This window comes from Dasypus novemcinctus, chromosome 2 (assembly GCF_030445035.2).
Source record: "Dasypus novemcinctus isolate mDasNov1 chromosome 2, mDasNov1.1.hap2, whole genome shotgun sequence".
NCBI classification, from domain to species: Eukaryota; Metazoa; Chordata; class Mammalia; order Cingulata; family Dasypodidae; genus Dasypus; species Dasypus novemcinctus.
This window is the reverse complement of record NC_080674.1, coordinates 39,157,229-39,175,238: the sequence shown is the minus strand read 5'-3', so window position 1 is coordinate 39,175,238 and position 18,010 is coordinate 39,157,229. Positions and strand designations below refer to the sequence as shown.

General features: G+C 35.3%; 1 protein-coding gene across 6 annotated transcripts in view; it reads left to right on the top strand.

Moving 5' to 3' along the window:
• NADK2 (NAD kinase 2, mitochondrial) overlaps positions 1–18,010 on the top strand; it is a 76,626-nt gene that overhangs the window by 7,924 nt on the left and 50,692 nt on the right. For all 6 annotated transcript variants that reach the window (XR_011645590.1, XR_011645584.1, XM_004453325.3 and 3 more), the window contains exons 2-4: positions 10,430–10,518; positions 11,321–11,409; positions 12,283–12,364. Coding sequence is in view for 4 of the 6 variants with exons in the window: in XM_004453325.3 (XP_004453382.2) it covers positions 10,430–10,518; positions 11,321–11,409; positions 12,283–12,364 (260 nt within the window). In the remaining 2 variants the exon portion in view is untranslated. The remainder of the gene's footprint in view (positions 1–10,429; positions 10,519–11,320; positions 11,410–12,282; positions 12,365–18,010) is intronic.

The following is an 18,010-nucleotide window of genomic DNA, read 5'->3' as shown; positions in this document are numbered from 1 at the left end:
TCACTATTTAAAAGGTGCTGCAATTATTAATAACATTATTTATACATTTCTTCCTGCATGTGGGCAAGTTTCTCTGGGTTATGTAAGTAGAAGTATAATTGCTCTGCATCTTCATCTTTACTAATGATTGCACTCAGTTACACTCCAAAGTAGAAGTATCAAATACATATTCCCATCAGTATTGAATGAGTCCCTGATTCCCTGTGTTTTCATCAGCACAGGGTAGACTTTAATATTTTTGCCATTATGATGAGAGTGAAATTGTATCTTAATTTAAGATATTTGAATTTAATACTGAGAACAAGGAATAATGTGTATATGAAGGGAGAGCAAAGGCGGTGATGGGAAAGTTCTCAAACTTTTTTTTGCTGCGATCCACAGTGAGAAACATTTGACATCATGACTCAGTACATAAACTTATATTTGAACTCAAAGATAACATGAAACAATTTAGCCTTGTCACATGTAGTATATTTTATTTTTATTCATTTAATTTTAAATAATCCTGGTTGTGATCATTAAATTGTGTGCCCAACCTATAATGGGTTGTAAGAGTAGTTTGAAAATGATTGCTCAAGAGGAAGTAAACGGAGGATAAACAGTAGCCTCTACTTTTGAAGGTGCTTAACATCATGCTAAGGAGTTGGCTTTATCTCATAGTGTTTTCAAAATATTTTTAGCAGTAGAATACAGCCTATGCTTAGCCTTTCTTTCTTTCCCCACAGGAATGGGGAGAGGAAGGTCAATTTTTCTGACTCTAGCATTCATACTAGAAAATCATAGGCTTCTGGTATGGTGGTGCTTAGATTGAGGAATAAGAATTAGTGAAAGCCTTTTTTTTTTCTTAACTTTTATTTTGAAATAATTTCACGTTTACTGGAGTTGCAAAAATAATACAGAACTCATACATATAACTCCAACATACCCTCTACCCAGGTACCTAGACCCACCAACTTTTAATATTTTGCCACATTGGCCATCTTAGTTTGCCATGCTGCTATGACAGATACCACACAATAACCTTGCTAAACAATGGGAATTTATTGTCTCATGAGATAGAAGACCTGCTCTCTCCCCAAATCCTGTGGCATGCCTGTGATCCTTTGTGTTCCTTGACATGTAACTCTGCATGTCACATAGCAATGTCCTGTCCTTTCTCATTCATAGTCCATTGATTTAGAGCTTTTAGTTCCTCCCTTTGACTCTTTCACTCTGGCTTCTGGTTTCTTTGTCTTTGTAAGGCCTCTGATAATCCAGAGTAAGACCCAACCTCATTCAGTTGGGCCACACCTTAACTTTAAATAACATCTTCAAAAGATCCTTTTCACATCCACAGGAACGTGGATTAAGAGTAAAACATCTAATTGGGGTACATGATTCAATCTACCATATTTGTCGTATCCATCCATCCATCATCAATTTATTTTCCCATTTATTAACATTTGAAAATAGGTTGTATACACATCATGCTCTTGATGCTTCCATGTACATTTCCGAAGAACAAGGATATTCACTTATGTAGACTACCTTAAGTATAGTTATCAAGGTCAAGAAATTTAGCATTGATACAAAGCTTATTATCTACATTCCAATTTTTCATATGTCCCAGTAGTGTCCTTTTGGGCATTTTCTCCACCATTATTAGGTCCAGTACAGGATCGTGTATTGCATTTAGTTGTCATTGTTTCTTTATTCTCTTTCTGTTTCAATTGTGGAAACATATATGCAACATAAACTTTCCCATCTCAGTGATTCATAAGCATGCCATTCAGTGGTATTAATCACATTCACAAAGTTTTACTACCCTTACTACCATCCATTATCAGAACTTTCCCATTACCTCAAACAGAAACCTTACACCCCATTCCCCTCCCTCATTCCCTAACCTTTAATCCACTTTCTGTCTCTGAGTTTGCATATTTTAGCTATTTAACAGAAATGGAATCAGACAAAATCCGTCCTTTTGTGTCTGGTTTATTTCACTCAACATGATGTCTGTAGGTTTATCCATGTAGAATGTATGAGAACTTCCTTCCTTGTTAAGACTGAGTAATATTCCGTTGGACGTATATACCACATTTTGTTTATCCATTCATCTGCTGATGGACATTTGGGTTGCTTCTCCCTTTTGACTATTGTGAATAATGCTGCTGTGAACGTTGGTGTACAAGTATCTGTTTGAGTCTCTGCTTTTAATTCTTTTGAGTATATACCTACAAATGGGATTGCTGAGGCATATGGTAATTCTACACTTAATTTTCTGAATAGCTGTCAACATTTTCTACAGTGGCTGCACCATTTTACCTTCCTGCGGTTCCTATTTCTCCATATTGTTGACACCACTTGTTATTTTCCATTTTTAAAATAATAGCCATTCTAGTGGATGTGAAGTAGTATGGCGTTGTGGTTTTAATTTGCATTGCCTAATAGCTCATAATGTTGAGCATCTTTCCATGTGCTTCTGGGCCATTTCTTTATCTTCTTTGGAGAAGTGTCTATTCAAGTCTTTTGCCCATTTAATAAATGGGTTGTCTTTTTGTTGTTGAGTTCTGGGAATTCTTTATATATTCTAGATATTCTTAGTAGATATATGTTTATCAAATATTTTAACCCATTCTGTTGGTTGTCTTTTCATTTTTTTGATACTGTGCTTTAATGCAAAAAAAGTATTAAATTTTGATGCAATTCAATTTACATACTTTTTTTTTTGTTTCTTATGCTTTTGCTATATTGTCTTAAAGGTCCTGAAGATATTTCCCTGTTTTCTTCTAACAGTTTTGTAGTTTTATGTGTGATATTAACTCCATTTTGAGTTAATTTTTATATATGGTATGAGGTAGGGGTCCACTTTCATTCTTTTGCTTGTAGATATTCAGCTTTTCCAACACCTTTTATTGAAGAGACTATTCTTTCCCCATTGAGTGGACTTGGCAACCTTGTCAAAAATCAATTGGCCATAAATGTGTGAGTTTATTTCTACATTCTCAATTTGATTCCATTGGTCAATATATCTACCCTTATGCCAGTACCATGCTGTTTTGACCATTATAGCTTTGTAGTTAGGTTTTGGAATTGGAAGTGTGCGTTCCTCAACTTTGTTCTTTTTCAAGTTGGTTTTGGCCATTCAGGGTCCCTTGCCCTAGTCAGGGTTCCTTGCCTTTCCATATGAATTTGATGATTAATATTTGCATTTCTGCAAAGAATGCTGTGGTAATATTTATTGGGATTGCATTAAATCTGTAAATCGCTTTGGACAGTGTAGCAGTTTGATATTATTGATGAATTCCAAAAAGATATATGGGATTATGTTTGTAAAATGGTCTTTTCCTCTGGGCATATTAGAGTGTATTGGATTCAGAGGTTTTACTTTTACTTGATTAAATAATGATTAAGGCTTTGATTGGGCCAGGTCAGTAGGGTGTTAAGTACCTGCTACTTGGTGAGTGGGTACTTGCAGATAAGAGACATGGCAAAGGACAGAGCTGGAGTCTTTGAAGTTGGAGTTTTGATGTTGGAGCTTTGATGTTGGAGTTCGTTTTGTGCTGGAGCCTAGGAAGTGAACATGTGGGAGAATAAAGAGGAATAGAGACAGCTCCTTAGACATGGCAGGAGTCGGGCGGGTGGGGTGACGGACAGAGTCATTTGCCTGAAAGCCTACAGCTGACCTTGTGGAGATAACAGTAACTGAGCCTGGAAAGTGGCAAGCCCGGGGAAGAGAGGAACCCAGGAAGCCTGAACCCTAGCAAACATCAGCAGCCATCTTGCTCCAGCATGTGGTGAAAGACTTTGGTGAGGGAAGTAATTTATGCTTTATGGCCTGGTAACCATAAGCCTCTACCCCAAATAAATACCTTTTAAAAAACCAAGTGATTTCTGATATTTTGCATCAGCACCCCTTTGGCTAATACAGGTAGCATTGAACATTGTAATGATAATAATTCTTCTAGTCTGTGAACATGAAATATATTTCCATTTATTTAGGTCTTTTAATTTGTTTCACTAATCATTTGTTTTCTGTGTACAAGTCTTTTACATCCTTGGTTAATTTTATTCCTAGATATTTTATTCTCTTAGTTGCTATTATAAATGGAACTATTTTCTTGATTTCCTTTTGTATTGTTCATTGTTATTGTCTAGAAACACTGGTAGTTTTTTGCATATTGATCTTGTGCCCCTCCTCTTTGCTAATCTATTTATTAGCTCTAGCAGCTTTCTTATAGATTTTTCAGGATTTTCTATTTATGGGATTTTTGTCTTCTACACATAGGGATAGTTTACTTCTTTGTTTCCAATTTGGATGTCTTTTATTTCATTTTTCTGTTTAGTTGCTGTGCCTAGCACTTCTAGTACAAGGTTGAATAGTAGTAGTGACGATGGCATCCTTGTCTTGTTCCTAATTGTATGGGGAAAGCTTTTAGTCTTTCACTGTTGAGTATTCTAAGAGCTGTGGGTTTTCAGTATGCTCTTTATCTTGTTGAGGAAGTTCCCTTCTATTCCCAGGTTTCTGAGTGTTTTTGTCAAAAAGGGTGCTGATTTTATCCAACACCTCTTCTGTATCAATTGAGATGATCATGTGGGTTTTTTCTTCTTTCATTCTATTACTATGCTCTATTACATGGATTTATATACCTTTTAATTTTTAAAATTATTTTTACAGTGAAATAGTCCCCTTCCCCCCCATCCTTTAGTACCCACTAGTTTGCTTATCTAGTTTTTATCTCTGAGAATTTGCTATTTCTAATGTTTTCTTGTAAGTAATATACAATTTTTGTCCCGATGTGTCTTGTTTATTTAGCTGAGCATAATGTTTTTAAGGTTATTCCATGTTGCAGCATATCTATTAACATCATTCTTTCTTATGGCTGAACAATATTCTGGTTTATATATGTACAACATTTTGTTTATCCATTCATTTGTTGGTGGACGCTTGTGTTGTTTACAGCTTTTGGCCATTGTGAATAATCCTGCTGTTAACAGTTGGTCATTGATATTTTTTATGTTGAACCACCCTTGCATACCTGGGATAATCCCTCTTCATCATCATGTATAATCCTTTTGATGTGCAGTTGGATTCTGTTTGCTAGTACTTTGTTGAGGATTTTTATATCTATATTCATAAGGGATATTGGTCTGTAATTTTCTTTGATACCTCTACCTGGCTTTAATATTAGGGTGATGTTGACCCCGTTAAAGGAATTAGGAAGTCTTCTTTCCTCTTCAATTTTTTGGAAGAGTTGAGAACAACTGGAACTAATTCCTCTCTGAATGTTTGGTAAAATTGACCAGTGAAGCCATTTGTCCTAGACTTTTTGTTGGGAGTTTTTGGTTTTTTTTAAACAAATCTATTTTATTGATACATATTAATAAAGCATACAATTCAGCTGAAGTGTACAGTCAGTGGTATTTGCTATAATCACATGGTCGTGTGTTCATTATTACTTCGATCATTATTAGAGTATTTTCATTATTTCAATAATAATAAACAGACAAAAAGAAAATTCCTCACTTATCAATCTCCCTATGCTTCCCCCACAGTACATAGCAGCTGCTTCTGGCTGTTCTATCCAAAGTGTATAATCAATGGCTTTTTATAGAATCACATGTTGTACATTCATCATCTCAAAAAGTTTAGAACAATTTCATTATTCCAAAAAGAAAGACTCCACACTCCTTAGCATCCCTTCCTTAGACCTACATAACTACTAATCTTGTGCGAGATTTTTGTTTTCTGATTCAGCTCTTTACTTGTTATAGTTCTGTTTCTTCTTGAGTCAATTTATGTAATTTGTGTGTTTTTAGGAATTGTTCATTTCATCTAGGTTGTCTAATTTGTTGGTATATAATTGTTCGTAATATCTTTTTATAATCCTTTTTATTTCTCTAAGATTGTTAATAATGTCCCCTCTTTCATTTCTAATTTTTTTTCTTTTCTCTTTTTTTCTTTGTCAGTCTAGCTAAAACTTTATCAATTTTAATGACATCTTCAAAAAGCCAACTTTGTTTCATTGATTCTATTATTTTTCTAGTCTCATTTTAGTTATCTCCACTGTAGTGTTTATTTACTCCTTCCTCTCCTTACTCTGGGTTTAGTTTGCTCTTTTTCTAGATTCTCTAGTTGTGAGGTTAATTTACTGATTTGAGATTTTTTTTTCTTTTTTAAAAATGTAAACATTTAAAGTGATACATTTCCCTCTCAGCCCTTCTTTCCTTCTTTCGCTGCATTCCATAAGTTGTGGTGTCTTATTATATTTTCATTTGTATCCAGATATTTCTTTTTTTTTTTTTTTAATTTTTTAATTTTTTATTGACTTTGTAATAATATTACATTAAAAATATATATGTGAGGTCCCATTCAACCCCATCTCCCCACCCCCCCCTCTCCCCCCCCCCCAACAACACTCGTTCCCATCATCATGACACATCCATTGTGTATCCAGATATTTCTTAATTTTCCTTTTGATTTCTTCTTTGATCCATTGGTTATTTTTAATTTCCACATATCAGTGAATTTTCTGGTTCTCTTTCTATTATTGCTTCATTCTATTGTGCTGGAGAAAATACTTTGTGTGATTTCAACCTTTTTAAATTTATTAAGATTTGATTTGTGACTTATCATATGGACTGTTCTAGAGAATATGAACACTAAAGAATGTGTCCTCTGCTGTTCTTTAAAAAATGTGTGATATGTTTGCTAGGTTTAGTTGGTTTATAATACTTTTCAGGTCTTCTATTTCGTTATTGATCTTCTTTCTAGATGTTCTTTTTAGTCAAAGGCTTTTAAAGAAGGAACTATTTTAGAAATTCTAGAGGCAAGCTGTTGCATTAGTCCAGATAGGAGTTGATGGAGTCCTGAACTTAAGCAGAAGGGGCAAGAATGTAAAGGACACAGGTTAGAGAAACAGTTTATATGTATAATTATCAGACTTCATCTGTGGAGTTTGTGAGGGAAGAATTAAAAGTGACAGTTGGGTTTTTATTCTGCTGATTAGGTAAATGATGGTTTATTTACTGATATATAGTATTCAGAAGATCAAGTTTGATATAATTAATTTTAGATGATTTGGGGGGAGGTACTTAAACTACCTGCAGGTGGATGTAAAGTAGTCATTTGAGATTTTGAGCCAGTAGCTCAAAATATGTACTAATAGTATGAATTTCAGAGTCATGGGAATATACTTGTAGTTCAGGTCCCTGGAGTGGGGAGACAACTCAGGGATAAAGAAAGGGGAGCAGATAAGAAAGCCATTGGTGGAAACTTCAACAATATCAACATAAAAGGAAAAAGGTAAACAATTAAAAAAGAGGAATGCAGAAGTAGAGAACAGAGATCAATGGGGAAAGTAAAGGTCAGAGCTTGGGAGCAGGACTAAGTGGAATGGAAATTATCCAAGTATAAGACTAAGTGGAATGGAACTATCAAGTATATCTCAGGAAACACTTTGGGTTCACTGCACTAGGCCTTATTGTGCTAGGTGAGTAGTTTACTTTGGAGCCTTGAATTAGGTGCCACTAAACTTTGTAAGGCAAATTAAGCAACACTATATACTTAATAAGTGTGTACACTTCTAAAGGAAGTTAAATTATGCTTAGTGAGTTTACATACCAAACTGTCATTGTCTCAAAAGTTGTAAATTTCTTATGCATTGAAGATCTATTTCCTTTTCTTATTAAAGCTTTCAGGGAAATTAAATGGAGCATAAAATAGTAACACTCAACTGACAAGTAAAACAAGTTTTAAAAACTTGTATTTCTAATAAACTCAGTTTTAGTCAAAAATATCTGTAGGGCAAGGTGGTGTTGGGAAGGTATGTGGAAGACCTGTATGATGACATGCATTTTTGTTTTGTAAATTCATAAATTTTACTGTACACTTAAAAAAAAATATCTGTAGGTACTTTAATGAAGTATTGTAGACCATTTAGAAAATAGCATGAGTATCATATCTGATCTTAAGATATGATAGATTTCTGTTCATTCAAAAATCTCCCCTTTTTCTCTTTCACACTATGTTGTGTTTTAACATCAGAGGTGCTTAGGGAGAAGTGATGCTAGTTTTTGGGGATTTTGTAGGAGAAATTTTTGCTTATACTGAAATGTGTCTGTTTATAGATCTTCTAGATTTGCACTGCTTTTTTCTAGGTATTGTGGTTAATCTTCATTTTTTTTTAGTAGACAGAACAATTAACATGCTTTTGAAGGAAAAAAAATATATGAAAGACTTTACTAATACCCTACTATTGTATAGCATTGAGAATGTGCCAAATTCAATAATTTTTTTAACCTTTTAATTTTAAGACATTTTACAAGAGTTCATGTGGTTTTGTTTTTAATTGATCAGAATGATTTTAAAATGTTTTTAAATGTTTGAAGTCATGTTATTTTCATGGATATAACTGAGGCAGGTTAGTATAGGGAAAAGGAAGACTTAGTCACAGCTTAAGACTAGGCAGAAAACATGCCCAGCAGACCACTTGGCTAGCAGATTACATGGCTGTGAGAGACCGAACCCAGAAACCTCCTAAAGGGGAGGCTGCCAGAAAGATCCCAGGAGACCCTCTTTCTGGGGTCAAGGAGAAGCCCTGGATAACCCAAACAAGCCTCCTTGGTGGGCCCCTGAGAGCTAATAGTGGGGATAGTAAGGCAACAAATCCTAACAGCAAACAGCTGGAGCCCCTCCCCAACATTATGAAGGGGGAGGAATTAAGGTTTTAAAAGGCCTAGACTGGAGCCCCCACGTTGCTTGACTCATCCTGTAGCACACATGCAGTCCATGTCTAGGACTGTGTACTCCTTTCTTGTTTCTTAATAAACACTTCACTCCCTTGCTTACCCTGTGGTGTGCCCTTTAATTCTTTTATGTGACATAAGCCAGGGACTCCTACCGTCATAACTAGGAATTCTTAACACTTTTTGAATATTACACTTTTTTTGGATAAGATGCAGCTGAATAAGGATTTAAGACTTTCCAATTGATGCTCCATATTTACTGTCTTGCTTAAATGCTTAGCTAGTCCATGTTAGTAAAGCTTTAATAGTCTGGTCAGCTAGATCTTTTAAGAAAATAGTTAATGAGGACTTGTATTCTCTAAATCAAAGTTTCTTAACCAGGGATTCATTGAAAGATTTCAGGGGGTCCGTGAGCTTGAACTGAAGATTCAGAAAAACCTTATTTTTGGTGGGGCTGTGTCAGTGCAGGTGTGATATATTTATTAAATAATACACAGTATAGTGTGGACTTAGTAAGGGGTCTATGGTTTTCACCTGACTGGCAAAGGGGTATGTGGAACAAAAAGGTTAAGAATACCTGCTCTAAATAAATGTTTTGAACATGAGCTAGAGAATTAGTTCACGAGAAGAATTTTGAGTGGGAATAAGAATTTATGGAATGACATTTCTGCTCCAATGTTAAGTATTTGTATGCTAAGTGAACTCTGAATTTAGATTTGGAATTTAAGGAATTTTAGTGTTGCTAGTAAAACTTCCCAGTTAAAATCAGTCTCCACAGGAATGAGTGCTAAAGTTTAATAATTATACTTGTAAACTATTATGTCATATAAAGACATTATTATGTAGAGAATCTGGGAGAGGAAAGAAAATCACTTGCTTTTGAAATCTGCTAACATTCACTTTAGGGGGCAAATTTCTTCATTGAGGATATTTCTGAACTTTTCTCTCAATTATTTTGCTTTATGGCTTTAGAAAACATGTACTTTAAAGGAAGACTATTAATGGTATAGTTGTAAAAGTTCATTCTAATCAACCAGAAAAAATAATTCTTGAGAATATATATTTTTATATTTAAAATTTTCCCACTCTTAGGGAGTTAACAAACCTTTTGGGTTGCATAGGGTAAATTCCAGATAGAGTTTATAAACCTGAACAGAAGAGCTGTGAATCTAAGTAGAACAAAGGTCATCTAGCTGCTTCTTAAAATATTAATTTATCTTTGACCTTCAGGTAACAATATGTTAAAATGTCTGGAAGAAAACAAAACCCAAACACTCAAGGCATAAAATATGTAAATTTTGACATCCTATTGCACTACAGGATCCAGAAAACTTAATGCTGTGTTTGCATTAAAAACAAGTTATATACATAAAGAAACTTTAAAATGTAAAAGAAAAAAAAAAAGAAATATGGTTAATACAAAGCCTTTTATATCTATAAAAGGCCAAAACAACAAAAAAAATGGCAATTAAAATATGCTATAAATTATCTGTGATCAGAAAAAAAACAAAACAAAGCAAAGCTATAATTTTCTGAAATCAGGCTTTCTAGAAAGTTGAGTTTGAACTTACAGGTTTCAGAGGTAGTCATTAAAATGTACCTTCAGAAAAAGCCACCATAATTCTATTTCATATAGGGCATTTTTTAGTATTACGACATTCCATCAATATAGTAAGACAAAATTTGTTTTATTTTTATATAGCTTGCACTGAAAGGCTCTAGCTACAGTGGACTACTTGAACGACATCACATTCACACCAAAAATGTGGAGCATATTCTAGATAGTTTACGGTAAGTAGAACTTCCATTTTGTTTTATTGTCACCTAATCCTTAGATGTTTAATAAAGATTGCCATTACAAAATCTTTTTCAGAAGGTTAGTGACCTTTCTAAGGAAATCAATATTGTATTCAATAAGAATTTCCCAGGTATTTTCAGTTACTATTTGGCTATCAGATGAAGTGCCTTTTCTACAGAGTCAATTTAGTACACAACAGGCTTCAACTGTATGTGTAATGTTTTATTTCTTAAACAGAGTAATGGATTATATGGGTATTCATTATAATCTTTGACTATCTAAAATTTTTATAAAAAGTTAATTCAGCACTAAGTGCAATTACTGAATAAGTCTATGTGTCTAGAAGAGAATCAATGTGAGAACATGCAAATTTGAAAATATTTTTATTGCTGTTTCAGTGTCTGGCACTCACTATTTGTTGGATTAAAAATAACAGCTATTCAGTTTTACAATTTTTAAAAATGTTCTCTTTAATTGTTAGTCTTTTGGACCATTTTCACATTAATGAATTTTAGCATCAGAAGGATGAAATGGAATTCTAACTAATCACTATTGGTATTTGATGACATCTATAAAAAATGTTTTTAAATCACATGAAGATTTGGGTGTAGTCAGTAAATGGCTGACAGTTTATTCCTGTGCTTCCTTACTATTATACTTGACTGTTGTAATTAAATGAAAGTGATGCTAACTTATAAAGCTAACATAAATTTATTTATTTTACTTCAGAAAATATACCCCTAACATGTATGTCACTAGTGACAATTTTATATAACATTTACTTTTTTGTCTTAGAAACGAGGGAATTGAGGTTCGTCTAGTAAAGAGGAGAGAATATAATGAAGAGACTGTTCGATGGGCAGATGCTGTCATAGCTGCAGGAGGTAATAGTTTTGTAGAGAAAAAGATGCTGCAATATGGAAATTCTCTTTAATACATATATTTTCACATACTCTGGGGTCTAGCTATAAAATGAAGCCCTCAGAGTCCTACCATAAGAAAAGTTTTTGGGTTTTAGTATCGGGTTTATCATCTATCTACTTTATATGACATTTCACTTGTGAATGATGTTACTGTGAGGTTCCAGTGTGAATATTTCTCCGTGAATATTTGTGATGTGTGTTTAATTTCAAATATGATCCAAAGGCTTAGTTGTGACTATATTTTGGTTTATTAAGTCAGTCTTAAAGTTGAAGTTTAGAGAGATTAGATAATTTCATCCCTCTCTAGTCCCAATATACTTCTTTTTCTGAGCTTTATTATTAAACTAGTGATAATTTTTTGAAAAGATTTAAATTGATAGCATTTGGAGAGAGAAATCCAAAGTTGGACATTTTGGATATATTTTCATTAAAATAATTTATGAATTTGTACTGTTGTTCTGGGAGAAGGAAAGAGGGTTGGCTGATAAGAAGTGGTAGGATTAGAGCAGTGATTCCCAACAGAGCAATTTTGTCTCTGCTGGACATTTGGCAATGCCAGGAGCCCTACTTGATTGTCTTAAGTGGAGGGGGGATTGCTACTGGCCTCTAGTAGTAGAGAATGTCAAGTCTTGCCACTGTCAAGAATCCTAGAGTAAATGGGAGAGATAATAGAAAGGTACAGTGGTAAGGAGCTTGACTGGCAGTCGCCTGGTTGGGGTGTGATTTTTGAAACAAAAATACTAGTGTTTTATAGCAGAAGTCTGGTTAATTTGAAACAAAAATACTAGTGTTTTATAATAGAAGTCTGGTTAATTTTTTTCTAATACCCTATAGGTGATGGCACAATGCTTCTGGCTGCAAGTAAGGTCCTGGACAGACTTAAACCAGTTATTGGAGTAAACACTGATCCAGAGCGGTAAGGAAAAACATGTTTTAAAAAAAAATAGGTGTTGTACATATAAACATTTCTATTTTGCTTTGTATTTTATCTATTTATGATGTTTTACAATTTTGAGGGCATTGTAAAACCCTCAGTGGGTTTGCTGGGCTCTGTTCCTAGAGGCATTTTACTGTGGTGCCATGATTTTTAAGTGGAAACATCATTGTTCCTGGCTACCATGAACATTAAAACCATGTTCCAAAGACATTTTAGTGATGAAATCGAGGCATACAGAATTGATCACTTCTTTAATAGGATTCTTTTCTATGTAGTTTTTTTTAAGGCCATGTTAGCTAGTTTCTAGCTTATACATGAGAAATATATATGCATCTAGTGGGCATTGGTGGTCAAAAATTATGACATGAGACAGACTGGTCCTTACTTTGAACTTCCCTGGTATTTGGGAGGAAGATCTGTGGCAGAATAGACCCAAGCCTTTGCCCCAGGTAAGTTTTGTGGATCATTGGTTTTGTTGAAGAATGCTGAGCTAATAATATTCTACCTTGTACCTTTCCTTAATGATTCTCATTCTACATTCCTGATTATGCTTCCACTGATTTTTCTGGATGACTTCATTGACTTCATGAAGAGACCTATCCAAAACCCGTTTATCAATTTTTTCTTTCCTTTTCTTACTCTCATTGATCCTCATTGTATTCCAACCACCCATGACTGTGTCCACATCTGGACTTTATAATCATCTGGAATTTTCCCATCTCTTAATTCCACTCTGACCATAGCCTCCCACCTTAATAGCAGCCTTATTACCTCACCACTGGTAAATCTGCCCCTTGACTATTAGTACTTTGAATCCCTCTTTTTTATTTTCACTTAATTCTCCCTCATTTCATTTATTTTCTTCACAATTTATTAAATATTTTATACTATTATCCTTATAACCAATCCAAATTAGTTTGACCATTATCATTTCTATTCCTAAATTAGCCCTGCTGAGACCATCTGGGGAAAAAAAAAATCATAATACTAGGGGTTGGCAGCACTTAGAACCGGACTCTTAGAGATGCTCAAAAGCTTTCTTGTAGTCCTACTTGTCTTCTTTTGCAGTGGCTATTTTAAGTGTGGCTCTTCAACTTCTGTGCACTCCGTGCTTCTCCTGTTTTTTTCCTTCAAGAAACCTTCTGCTTCCCCTATCCTTCCCGTTCAATCAACCATCATGGTTTCTTACAGAGAAAATGAAAGCCAGTGGATTAGAACTTTCTCAACTTTTCTCCCCCCCCCTTTTTCTTTTTAAACAATCTTGTTCCATCATTTGTTCTTCTTTTTCTCTCTCCTTTATCAGGTAGTTCCTTTTAGCTTATAAACTTGTTCAAGACTCCCATATTTCAAGAAAATTTAATAAATCCTTTACCCTGTGTCTCTTTCTTGGCTATTATCATTTTTCCTTCCAGCCCAGGAAAATCTTCTGTTCCATCAAATCAAACAGTTGATCACCTTATGACATACAAGGCTCTGTATTATCTGACCCCTGACTATTTTCTCTCCTTATCTCCTCTTATTTTTCCCTTTCCCTCTGAATGTCTGAGGACATACAGACCTCAATTGGATGTATTCAGTGGCATTAAAAACTCAACATGTCCACAAAAAAATGTATCTTCTGTCCCCCACCCTTGATGAATGTCATCATAACCCTCAACAAAGCCATAACTACCTTTCTTTCATCCCCTCATCAGATTGGTCTTTTTGTCTTGAGATCCTACCTCTGACTCCATCTCTTGCTATCATTACTGCCACTAAACATAGCTCAGGCCTTTTTAATCTGTTGTTACATTTCTGCAGTAACCTCTGGTCTTTGCTTCTTCCAGTCCATCCTTTATACTTTGCTTTAGTGTGCAAATCTGATTATATCTCCTCTTAAGAAAAATCTTTTAGGTTTCTCCATGACCTTCAGGATACACTGCAAATTCTATAGCACATATATGTAAAAGATCTTTCACCGTCTGTCTACTTTGCTAATTTCATCTAATTCTCTTTTTACCCACAGGTACTAAACATTTTTCAGTTAAAAAAATCTGAAGCTTCTCTAGGAACAACTTAGCATCCTTCCTAAAGACTTCATTAAGCACAAAATATAAATGTATGAGCACCGGTTAACACCGTTGATTGGAGGTTTTTCCTCTGACAAGGAGCTTTGTTGATGTTAAGATAGCACATGATTTGAAAGACTAGAGTGAGAGTTTTCCAGAAGGCTCGTGCTCTTTTCTTGCCTTTGCAAGTGCTTCTGCCTAGAGTGTCCTTACCCCATTCTTTTAGTTTGCTGAAGGGGTACTGATGCAAAGTACCAGAGATTTGTTCACTTTTATAAAGAGTATTTATTTGGGTTAAAGGCTTACAGTTCCTAGGCTATGAAAAGTCTAACTCAAGGTACAATTAGAGGTGCTTTCTCAGCCAGATCATCTACTACATGTTGAAGCAAGATGGAGGCTGATCTCCGCGTGGTCTCTGCCTTCCCCTCCAGACTGTACCATCTCCCAGACTTAACCTGAGGGCAACCAGCCATAGGGTTGTCTCTCACTGGGCCTCTTCTCTCAGGCTCAGCTGCTCCACTTTTCTTCCTAATTTCAGCTGTAAGCTCTCAGGCAAATGGCTCATCTCTCCCCAGGTGGCCTCAGTTCCTTGAGCCTCTTCTTTCCATCACATGGCAGGATCAAACATGGTGGAAATCACTCTTCCTGTGTGTCTGTTTTTTAACAGATCCGGTAAGAGGGTGGTGACTCAACCTGTGTCATGTTTCACTGACTTAGCTCAGTTTCAAAGGGTCTTATACTCACAGTAATGAATTAGTTCACAAACAGTCTTTCTCTTTTTGATTCATAAAACAATCTCCAAACTGCAACACCTATTTACTCATTTGTGCAGTTCTTGTTCATTCAAGATTCTGGGCCCTATGAGATCCTGTACAGACAGCACTTGACCCTTTATGTTTTTTACTTTATTGTTTGTCTCTTCTATTATACTTTAAGATCCTTGAGGTAAAGGATCTTGTATTTTAATTTTAGTATCACTAGCATAGTTTTATAAATAGTTGGTAGGCAATAAGCATTTGAAAAATAATTGATGAATTAAATGATCTTAGGAGCAGGGCTTAGATTCCAACTCAGATAAGTAAATATTTCTTGAGTAAATAATTGAGGTCAGTAGTTCAGTAAGTAATTAATATTATTAAGGTAACAGATTCTTTAACTTAAGTTATGTTTTATATAGTTTATGAAATATATTTTCCTTTAAAAAGCTACTTTAATATTCATACTTCTAGGGGAATTTTGAAACTGGTAATCAGAGGGTCTTAATAGCATCCCTTCTTTCTAGTTTCTACCTACAACAATATGTTTTAGAAGTCCTTTGATTTCTCCTCTTATTTCTAAGCAGAAACCTCCTAGTTCTGTAATTCAAGTTGCTTGACTTTTTTTTAAGCACTGTGGTGCCTTACAATCCTTAAATAACCCCAGAAGTTAATGTATCTCTTCTGTATTAGTTATCAAAAGCCCATATAGCCCCAAAAGTTAGAGGCTTAAACAGTAATACTCATTCATGATTTTTCATGGTTTCTGTGTCAGGAACTTAGCAACAGTATTTGGCTGGGTGTTTGTGGCTTGGGATCTCTCATGAGATTACAGTCGCCTGGGCCTGAAGGTATCTGAAGGCTTGACTTGGGCTGGAGGATCTGCTTTGAAGATAGTTGACTCACCTGCACTCATCTAAATTAAGTATGTAATTTCTACCTGCCTCTTCTGTATTCTTCACCCATTCTACTGAGTGCTTAAGACTATAAATGGGGGAAACGGACTTTGGCCCAGTGGTTAGGGCATCCGTCTACCATATGGGAGGTCCGCGGTTCAAGCCCCGGGCCTCCTTGACCCGTGTGGAGCTGGCCATGTGCAGTGCTGATGCGCGCAAGGAGTGCCGTGCCACGCAAGGGTGTCCCCCGCGTGCGGGAGCCCCACGCGCAAGGAGTGCGCCCGTGAGAAAAGCTGCCCAGCGTGAAAAAGAAAGTGCAGCCTGCCCAGGAATGGCGCTGCCCACACTTCCCGTGCTGCTGACGACAACAGAAGCGGACAAAGAAACAAGACGCAGCAAATAGACACCAAGAACAGACAACCAGGGGAGGGGGGGAAATTAAATAAATAAATAAATCTTAAAAAAAAAAAAGACTAGAAATGGGATAAAGGGTATATGGTAGTGAGCCTCTAAGATAGCCTCTTAAGATTATTTACACCTTTATGTGACCTTCCGTTTCTTTGCCATATTCAATCAAGCTTGTCCTGTGTGACCAATAGAATATGGTGTGACAGGGTGTGGTTTCCAAGGCCAGGCCATAAAAAAGAATTGCAGCTTCTGTATTGGTCTCTTGGATTGCTCATTCTGGGGAAAGTCAGCTACCATGATGTGAAGACATCCAAGCAGAACTATAGAAAGTTTTTCAGCCGTTTAAGTGAGCTACATTGAAAGTAAATCTACTGGCCCAAGTTAAGTTTTCAGATGCCTGTAGCTCTAGCTAACATCTGGGTATAATCTCATGAAAGATCCTTCTCTCTAGAGTGTTTTAGACATGTTTTTGATCTCAGCAGGTATTGTTTTATCAATGACTATTGATACCTTTTACATGTTTACCTCTGTGTAAAGTATTACAGCAAATGTAAGGTTTAAATGCCTTAGGCCTTGCAGTTTCTTTGCTTCAGTGTTAACCCTCTAAAAGAAAGAAATGGTGGTTAGTCAGCTTTGTAAAACCCTTTTTCCTTGTTCTTGAAACTTACAGTTAGCTTACACATATTATGAAGAGTTTATTTTGCCAAGCCTACCCACAGCCTTTCCTTCAAGATTGAAGCATTACGTAAATGATGGTGATTGAGCTTTTTTTTAAAATCAATTCTGTTGATACATACTAATAGAGCATAAATCCATCCAAAGTACACAATCAATGGTATCCCGGGTATTCACATAGTTGTGCATTCATCACTTCAGTCATTTTTAGAGCATTTTCATTATTCCAACAGTAATAAAAAACAATAAATAAAGAAAACTTATCACTCCTCAATCTCTCTGTGCTTCCCCTGTCATACACAGCTGCTATTTTGTTTCCTTCTCTCTAGTATATTTGTATTGTAATTTGTAAAAATAGTCTTAAAAGCAGTATCACCCATATTGTGTTTTACATGAGGTTTCACTGTGTTATACAGTCCCATGTTATGTTTTTTAGCTTTCTTTCTATTAATATACCTGACCTGAAACTTACCCTTTCAACCACTGTCCTTTTTATATCATCCATATAATAGGTCTGTTACAAACACTATCATGTGCTTCACCATTTCTATTCATTTCCAAAGATTTACGAACAATCTTTTTACCAATTCTGTACAGATTAACCCTCAGCTTTCCATTCTCTTCCTCTGGTGACCTATATTCTAATTTTTACTCTACGAGTTCACTTAATATATTTAGTTCATAATAGCACACTCATATAGTTTTTATACTTTTGTGACTGGCTTGCTTCACTCATTGTAATGTCCTCCAGGTTCATCCATGTTGTTATATGCTTCACGATTTCATTTCTTCTTACTGCTGCATAATATTCCATTGTGTATGTATATACACTACAGTTTGTTT